The sequence below is a fragment of the Plasmodium cynomolgi genome, chromosome 9 (genome assembly GCF_000321355.1).
Source record: "Plasmodium cynomolgi strain B DNA, chromosome 9, whole genome shotgun sequence".
NCBI lineage: Eukaryota > Apicomplexa > Aconoidasida > Haemosporida > Plasmodiidae > Plasmodium > Plasmodium cynomolgi.
Window position 1 is genome coordinate 1,642,685 of NC_020402.1, and position 9,847 is coordinate 1,652,531.

The 9,847-nt window shown below is 43.9% G+C and overlaps 1 protein-coding gene across 1 annotated transcript; it reads right to left on the bottom strand.

Moving 5' to 3' along the window:
- Window positions 1-1,080: 1,080 nt before the first annotated feature.
- On the bottom strand, window positions 1,081-9,294 carry PCYB_094620 (hypothetical protein; the record flags this gene model as incomplete). Its single annotated transcript, XM_004222577.1, has 2 exons — window positions 1,081-8,993; window positions 9,045-9,294. The coding sequence occupies 2 exons, from the start codon at window positions 9,292-9,294 to the stop codon at window positions 1,081-1,083; spliced, it is 8,163 nt and encodes a 2,720-aa protein (XP_004222625.1).
- Window positions 9,295-9,847: the final 553 nt, after the last annotated feature.

The following is a 9,847-nucleotide window of genomic DNA, read 5'->3' on the forward strand; positions in this document are numbered from 1 at the left end:
GCAAATATTCCGCATACCACACATGCGCGCATTTGTGGCGACGCCCCCGGCTGAGTCACCCAGCAGAGAGGAGTCTCAACTTTTAAAGAGCGAAAAATAAAACGTAGCGAATGCATTAAAATTTAAAATACGCATAATAGCGTTGCAAGTTAACAACATTGTATGGCCATAATTTGTTTTCCTGGCGATTTTCACATTTTTTTTTTTTTTTTTTTTTTTAAAAGCGACAAATAACTCGACAGTTTTGCACATATTTTATACACATATATGGCTTAAAAAAATATGCACAAATGTGTTTCTACATCTGTACATTTTTTGCCATGAAAAATCTCTGCCTATCTTCGGTTGGGGGTATGCGGATAAATGGGGCCAACAGTGAACGTTCTTCTGAGTGCGCGTTCACATAGAGGTCCATAAATCCAAGAAGGGATGTACACATACACACACATGTGTGTGCGTGCGTGCATGCATATGAGATGCCTCCCTTCGGATTATTCTCTTAATATGTTTTTGTTGTCTTAGCGAAATTGACACGGATGCCTCTCTCGAAGGATTATGTGCAGACAAAACAACAAAAAAGGGGAAGCTAAATGAAATGGCGTCTTGTATACGGGGGAAAATATGAAGGCACAGAAAGCGTTATAATTTTTAAATGCTAATCCGTTTGGCGATATGTCACACTCGGGGAAAAAAACAACTTTTTACCAACTTCCATTTCTTGCACTTTCCTGTTGGGACTTCACAAAAAATGGTCACGTATTCCAAATATACTCTCTATCATCTAATGCATGCACGTGGGGAAGCCTCACAGACGATTCCGCTTGCAATCGTTAAAAGGTGGTAACGGGTGTGCACATAATACATATTAGCAAAAATATTTGCATTTATACGCACTGCGACGCGATAACTGGAGAGTTATGGTCATTCTGACTGTTTTGTATGTATGCGTCATAACTGAACCGCTGCGTGCACCTTTGTAACCTTTTTGCTTTGACACGACGCGGCATACAGGACGCGGCAAAATACACCCCTTTTTTACCCCAATTTTACCCGTTTTCTTGGAAGAAGTACTGTAAACGGTCACGTTTTGAGAAGAGAAATCAGGGGGATGTCGCTCTGACTATCCTCTGCATTCATGATGTCGTCATTTTGTTTAAACAGGGCCGCCTTGTTTCCGCTGTCATTGGCGCTGTCCCTACTGATGTCATCGTTTTCATCATGCTTATCATTATCACTGCCGCTCCCCTGGGCACTGTTCGAGCCGTCATTGCATCCGCTGGTATTCTGCGTACTGCCGCTGGTATTCTGCGTGCTGCCGCTGTTATTACCCAAGCTGGCGCGCGCATTCCCCTTGAAGACGCTGCGCCCAGAGGTATCATTATTATTATTATTGTTCTCGTCATAATCGTTATTGTCTATGTCATTCCTGCGGCAGGCGTTCGCATCCCTGTCATCTTTGCACACATTTTTCGCAGTACCATTGATGTTAACAGTGGCGCTGGTGGTGGTGGCTGTGGCTGCACTGCTGTTGCTACAGTTTCGCTTATTATATTGTTCGTTCACTGATTTTTCAACGGTCTCTCCAATTAAACCATTTTCTCCAATTTCCGCAGGAAGAACGCTACTAGCATCTTTTTCTACATCCCCCTCATCCTTATTATGAATAATATCAGCATCGCTCTCCTCATTGGGAGTATCACTTTGAGAGGATTCCTTTTTTCCTTCTTTTGAATTTCCTCCTTCTGCAACCTCTCCCATAGTTAATTCCATATGGAAATTAGGTTTCTCATTTATGTCCCTTTCTTCTTTGTTACCATGTAGTACAGGTACGTCATCGGATTCGTTCATGGAGACATGATTTTCATTTTGCGTATCCCAAATGGATTTTAAATGTGTGTCCTGGTTATGAGGATCTTCTGTAACCTCTTTCGAAGTGGCGTCCCAACTGAAGTTATTTTGCTGCACGGAGGAACCATCATCTACTTGGTCGTTGGAGTTGTTAGAGATGCATTCCAGCTGACTATTCGAATCGATGTTCACACCATTATTCATTCTTTGTATGCTGCTTGACGGATTTAACTCACCAGTATTGCTGTCGTCAGTTATTAGGTTGGATCCACTGTCTGTTGTGCCTGCATGGGGAGGCACGTTTGATGCCTCGTTTGACGCCTCCTTTGGTTCATTTTCTACTAATGGGTCATCATTCTGCACTATAGCATCTGCTCCCGCCTTCCTTCCGAGGTCGCTTCCATGCGTTTCAGCACTTGGCGCGTGCTCCTTATCATCGTAATAGTGATCTCCCTCTACTTCGTTTTCATTTTTACTCTCCCACTGGTTAAGTGGCTCATCAGTCGGTGTGGACAAATGCGGTACCTGGGCGAATGGCTCTTCTTCTTCTACTACTTCTTCTTCTTCTTCTACTACTTCTTCTTCTTCTTCTTCTACTACTTCTTCTACTTCTCTGATTTGTGCTCCTCGCTCTGCGCTGTTTTCTTCCTGCGGAGGGGAAGCGGCTCGTTCGGGGATCACCCCCGTGTCGTTGCTGGGCTCGTTGCTTACTTCTTGGCTAGCATCTTGGCTGACTTCTTGGCTGACTTCTTGGCTAGCATCTTGGCTGACTTCTTGGCTAACTTCTTCCTGTCCAACGCCGTTCGCTGCTGAGTCCTCCCAAGCGTTACTACCGCCGGTGTTTCCCTGCGTGTGGCTTTCCTCAGAGTGCACATCATGGTGAGCCTCTGCACTGTCTCGATCTGCCTCTTCCGATTGCCCCACCTCCATGGTCCTTTCGTCATGGCTAGCCTGCTCTGCAGCTTCCGTTTTGGCACTCAAGTGCAGGTAAAATCGCTCAAAATAATCGGGAGAAGGAAAAAAAAACAAATTAGGCTTCACATTTATAGACAAAAAGATATCCTTAAAAAACTCATTTAATTTATTATTCAATTTAAAAATTTCATCAAACAACAAAATATTTTTTGTCAATTCGTTGAACGAATTGTCTGAGCTGAAATTTCTGCTCTCCGTTTTTGTATCGCACACATAATCGAGCAAAATGTTAATAAATTCGCAATTTTTAAAAATAAAATTATAATGTCTGAAGTCGCTAAAAATATCAAAATAGAGCAAAATGTTGGTGTAAGATTCTAACAGGTGTACTTGGAAATTTCCCTTAATAAAATTAATGCTCTTTTTATTTTTTCCGTTATAAAAATTGATTACGTTCATGTTTTTTATGAGTGCGTCTATGTTGTTCAGCGCTAGCTTGTCGATGGATTCGCTATACTCGAAGTATCTCTCCATGTAATTCATTTTGACAATGGGGATGTTCAACGCTTCTAGTTTTGCGTACTTCACTTTGGGTTCAACCTGTTCTGCACCGTCCCTGCTGCTGCCGTTGTTGATGCCGTTGTTGATGCCGCTGTTGATGCCGTTGCTGATGCCGTTGCTGATGCCGTTGTTGCTGCCGTTGTTGATGCCGTTGCTAATGCCGTTGTTGATGCTGCTATTGATGCTGCTTTGCTTGGAGACATCCTGCAACGATTTGGATTCCTTTGCATGGTCTATTTTTAGCGCCTCCGTTTTTTTAGCCGCTCCCGTTTTGCCGCTTGGGTTCACCTTCGATGCGATATCCTCATCCACTTCTTTTTTCCTTTTCTTTTTCTCGTTTTTTTTGCTCAGGTGGGATGTCACGACTTTTTTCTCTCCATTTGTTTTTCGCTCCGAGTTCGGCTTGTTCTCAAAGTGACCAAGATGAACATTTGGGCCGTTCGTCTCCTCCACATGCACATCGTGGTTAGCCTTAAAGGGGGCGCAACTGCCACTACTGCATTTGGCGCTGTTGTTGCTTCCGCTGACGATGCCGCCGTTGCAACTTCCAACACCATCAGCTACCATGCTGTTGCAACTGTAGAGAATGTTCTTGCGTCGCATCTGCTTCGACTTGCTATGATCCTGGAGTGCGTTCTCAAAAAGGACTTTCTTTGGGTACTTCGGAAATTTTCCCATTTCGTCGGGGCACTTACTATTCATTTTTCGATGATTACTCATGGCCATCTGTTTATCCTCGGAGAGATGCTGCACATCTTTTTGCGACAAATTTGGGGACCTCTTCACAATTTCCATGCTTTTCGGGGAAGCAACGTTCAGCTTCAGTTCGTTTATCAAATACCCCTCGTTCGCTTGGCATGACCGCTTTTCCTTTAGCGCGCTCAAAACGTTTTCCAAGAAGCTGATGTAGTAATCGCACTTTTCATTTTCCGTACTCAACACGTCCTTTATGTTTATTATCATGTCGGCGTCCTGGCAGCCGCTTCCGGAAAGGCTACCGATAACGCCACTGCCGATAACGCCGCTGCCGATAACGCCGCTTCCTGCTGCATCCACACTGCTACTTCCCCTGTCGTAGGCGCCAACTGAGCGGTGTTCCGCCCTCCTCGGGCCCGCTTTCTTGTAGTGGCCCACTTTTTTCGCGCCTCTCACCCTGTTTGAGGTGTCACTCGAAGAGTAGTTTCCCTTACGATTACGATTCACTTCCTCGTCATGTGCAAACAACGCGCTGCCTTTGCTTTCCTGCAGTTTGAGCCTCATATCGTCACTGGCATCGACTGAACTTCTAACCCTTTGTGTTTTTTTCTTCTTCCCTTCTTCACCTCCTTTCCTGTTTGGGGCATCCGAATCGGTGAGCTTAATTTTTTTAAAAGAGTGTGAGTTTTCTACTTGTTCCCTTTGAGCATTATTTCTGGGGTAGCCGTTTGAATTATCCTTTTTGTCATGTACGCTACCGCTAACACTTGCGCTTCCATTAGCACACGTCCCGTTTTTGTTGAACACGTTTCTGACATATTCAAGTATTTCTTCTTTTTCTTCTTCATCGTCTTCTTCTCCTTCTGCTTCATCTTCGTCGCCGTCTTCTTTTATGTTGGCCTTACTTCTCACATTTCTTTTGCCACTCTTTCTGTGGGCCCTCATCATATCGCTCTTCCCCACATATACAGATGAGCCATCAGCATACTCGACGGAGCTAATCGCATCATTACCCTTCTCGTCGTTGTTGACCTCGTCAAAGTATTTGATATCCTGCGGGGCAAACTGGTTAAGAGCATATTTTTCTTCCGTCACTCCATACAGCTGAGGGTGACTCTTATGTAGACTTTTTTTACTTTCCAAAATGGCATTACTGGACACTTGACTATTGATACAATCCTTCAGTTTATCATCTGTATCTCTTTGGTAGCAATTTATTACCATAATTTTTTCATTCCTTTGGTAATTTCTCCTGTTCGGAGATTTCACTTCATTCTCTTCATACTCGGTGTTATTCGTATTGAGGATCTCGTCAGATGTGTAATTTTCTGAGCTGTTAAATATGTGCCTCGGAATGGTATTTCCACTTGCGTTGTTTTTCGATTCTTTATTTACGTCGTCTTGCATGAAATTGATGGCGCTTTTTTTGCCCAGGCTGTCTGTCGTATTTTCCTTTTGGTACCCCTTTTCGGGTAGATAGTTGATCTTATTTTTTGGGTACCCTTTTTCGTTTTTGTCCTCTTCCTGCTTGTAATGGCACTCATTCTCTTGCCCTTTGCTCTCCTCCGGTATGCTACCCATTCTGTCACTTCGCTCATTCAAGTACATTTCGTAGAGGGAGTTCACGTTGTGCAATCCGTTAGAGAGGTACGGCTCGCTTCCCTCGAATGAGTGTTCCTCTGCGCTGTTGCAGCACCTTCCCTGGTTTTTCCCCTCGTTTGAAGTGTTCCCCTCGTTTGAAGTGTTCCCCTCGTTTGAAGTGTTCCCCTCGTTTGATGTGTTCCCCTCGTTTGATGTGTTCCCCTCGTTTGATGTGTTCCCCTCGTTTGATGTGTTCCCCCCGCTAAGGCTGTTACTTCCGCTTCGGACGCTGCTTCCACCCATATTTCCAGCGCTGCTAACTGGTGCCCCCTTGGTCCTGTCTATCACGTCCACGTACTCGGTACCAGGATGAGCATCGTCATTCTCTTGCATGAAGCAAGTCTTGGCCTTCTTCTCCCCATGTTCCTCGAAGTGCATTCTCTCATCCGTGTACAAGTTCATATTCTCCGTTGCATACTTCTTCCTGTAAACAATTTCTCTCGAGTTAGACGTACCTTCATAGTCTCGATAGCTCCCCTTCTGCTCACTCATTCCATTCATGCCATTCAGCCTATGTATGTTTAACGTGTGCACATGTGTGTTCGACCCGTTTTTTGAAAATTTCTTCAAGCTCTTTTTAAAGGTGCTCACTTTTTTTTTAAAAATATTTCCTGATGACAATTTGGATGGCGATTTATTTTTGTACAACGATTTCTTGTTATGGTTGTTAATGGTAATGTAGTTTGTATTGTTATGGTTTATAATGCAGGTGTTGTTGTTATTGCTGTTGTTATTGTTGTTGTTGTTGCTGTTGTTATTGCTGTTGTTATTGCTGTTGTTATTGCTGTTGTTATTATTGTTGTTACTGTTACTGTTGTTGTTGTTGTTATTGTTTTCTCCCACGTTGAGTTTGTTCAGGCAGTTGTTTCCGCTTCCGCTGACATTTCCGCCGACATTTGCGCTTCCACTTCCCGTGACATTATTGCCTCCGCTGACGTTTCCGCCGCTCACGCTGCTGCTAGTGACGTGGTTGACGTACTTCTCCCGATGGTCGATTTTTATGTTTTCGCTTATCTTCTTCTTTTTTATATGATTGGTGGTAGTGTATTGGGGTGGAGCAGCACCGATTGCGCTGCTGTTATTCAGGCAATTGCTGCTGCTACGACTGCTGTTGCTAACCTTTTCGTTCTCTAACCCTTTGGCACTACTCAAATGGGAAGCGACAAATTTTCCTTTCTCCTTGGGGCTCATGTTCTCTTGATCCATCAGCTCGTTCTTCACTATGATGTACTGATGGTTGTTCTGTTTGCCATAAAAATCGTTCATGTAGAATGTATCCTTTTTGTTATTCCTTCCATCTGATGATGCACCCATTTTGGGATAACTCTTTCTCGTTTTGTTACTACTGAATGGTTCTTGTTCGTCTACCTCCGCCTTTTTTTTGTATCTTTCAGAAGTAGCTTTTTTTCCTCCAAACTGATTAAACACTTCCTCCGTCATGTAGATTCGTTCGGATGAGCTCGACGAATTGCACCTTCTTTGGGATAAAAATTCATCCTCATACGTGTGATCCACATTATCTCCATGTTCAACCACGTTGCTGTTCGCGCCTCCATTATTGTTGCTGCTGCTGTTATTGTTTCCGCTACTGTTGTCGGTGGCGTCATTGTTACTTCCATCGTTGTTTATTCCTACGTGGTTGCTTCCATCGTTGTTGCTTCCATCGTTGTTGCTTCCTACGTGATTGCTTCCTATGTGATTGCTTCCTACGTGGTTGCTTCCTACGTGGTTGCTTCCTCCATGGTTGCTTCCTTCATGGTTGCTTCCTTCATGGTTGCTTCCTCCACGGTTGCTACTGCTACGGTTGCTTCCTCCATGGTTGCTACTGCCGTGCGTACTGCTACCATTGTTACTGCTCCTATTCAACTTCTTCAAACCTTTGCTTTCGAACCCGAAGGGCACATCCCCGTTACCCATTCTGCTGCTTGCACCTGCGCAGTTGTTGCTGTAGCCCATGTTGAGGGACTCATACTTTCTCTTGTCCCTGACTTTCCAATACAGATACGTATCATCATTGGTCACATTTTTCGAAAAACTCATTCCATTCTGTTTCTTATAACTCTCCGCTGGCAAGTTACTTGGATCGTCATATGCATGTGTGTGGTGGAGGTTGTGGGTGTGCACCCGGTTGTGCGTTTGGCTGTGCGTTTGGCTGTGCGTTTGGCTGTGTGTCTGGCTGTGCATTTGGCTGGACATTTGTCTGGACACCTGACCATGGAGCTGACCGTGGGTTGGTGGCCCATGGCTGCGACCGTGGCTGTGGCTTCTATTTCGACTGCGGCTGTGACTATGGCTGTGGGAGAGATACGGATAGTGATGCATGTTGCTCTTGTCCTCGTCATAATTACTTTCGAAATGATCAAAGATGTTCAAATCGTTACTCCTCCCACTATTGCCCGTTTCATTACTGAGTTCCTGGTTTCTGCTGTTGATAAAATGGTCCAACAGATTTTTATTATTCTGCAAAATGGTGTTAAATTTATTTTTTTGTCTCATGTAATAATTTTTATCAAGGCGTTCCAGTATTTTATTTTTTGCATGGTTCGCTATTTTTTCATTTTTATTTGAAATTCCGTTGTTAATTCGGTTGGATATACAAAGGATGCTCTTTATGTTTCCCAATTTTTTTCTGTGACCAAATGTTGCGTCATTTTTCTCGTAATGCTCATTCATAGCATTGCTCAGATTCATGTTCATGTTCATATTTTTAAAGAGGGTATCATTTTTTATGAAATCGTCATCAACTTCATCGTCTTCCTCATCGTCCATAATATTTCTGGGGAAGCAATTATTGGGATGATTATTTGCGGAATCCATTTCGTTCGTTAAGATTTTTGGCCCCCGTACTCCTTCGTCCTCTTCCTCTTCTTCATCTTCTAGTCCTGTTCGATTTTTTTTCATCAGTTCGTTTTTCTTCGCCTTCATCATTCCCTTTTTCCTTTTGCTTATATTGTTCACACTCATCCCGTTCATACTGCTCATTGGACCCATTGCACTCATAGGGGCCATACCGTTCATTGGGCCCATACCATTCATTGGACCCATGCCGCTCATAGGGACCATACCATTCATTGGGCCCATGCCGCTCATAGGGACCATACCGTTCATAGGGACCATACCACTCATTGGACCCATACCGTTCATTGGACCCATACCGTTCATGGGGACCATGCCGCTCATTGCGTTTAATGCATTTGTATTGTTGCCTGGGCTTCCTACCACCCCTGCGGGGACGCCCGTAGTATTGTCAATGCTGGAAATGGCATTGGCTCCATTCCCATTTACAATTTCTAATTCTTCTGTCAACTTCAGTGCTGCTTTTCTCGCCTGACCTTTCAATGTAGAGCTTAAATTTTCGAAGGGCTCCCATGTGTTATCATCACTATCGTAATTTTTCCATTTTATAAAGAATTCAAAATTGTCAAGACTTTCATCCTTCCTATTTTTTTTTCTCTTTATGTTCAATTTGTACCTCGCCATGACGATTTTTTCAACCTCAAACACTTCGTTGTAGTCGGGTTCCCCGACTGCCGTTATGCTCAGTTCCGAGCTGTAGTCATCGTCGATGATGTTCCTTAACTTGTTTCTCTTCTTCGGTTTCGTGGAGGCACCTCTGCCTTTTTTTATTGCCATTCTATCGTGCGCGCGGGGAGTGATGTGGGGTATGACGAGGTGGCTTTTTAGTAGCGTTGTGGCAGCGTTATAGCAGCGTTTTAGCAGCGCTTTAGCAGCCTTTTAGCAGCGTTGTAGTAGTGTTGTGGGTTGTGCCGTTACGCACGTCGGAGTGGATGGGTTCGTCACAGGGGCATACGCGTGTAGGCGCGGTAACCTTGCGCGTTTTAGCGTAGGTGTGTATATGCAGGTACACTCACATATATGCATGCACATGCACATATAGATATGCTAGCTCGGGCGCGCGCAAACACAAGCTTGCCGTTTGCCGTATGTTCCCACGCACGTCAACGTGAACGCGAACAACGCATGTACGCATACCTACAAACACACAAGCACATATTTTTGGAGGTAAACAGTTAAAAAATTCTCATGACACATTTTAAAATTAGTACCAAAAAAAAAAAAAGTGTCAGTGAACGAGTGTTCCCGGTAAAAAAAAAAAGAACGAAATGAATCTTATCCGTTTAACGTGTAAAATGAATGTAATTCTGTGTAAGTTTCTTTCTTTTTC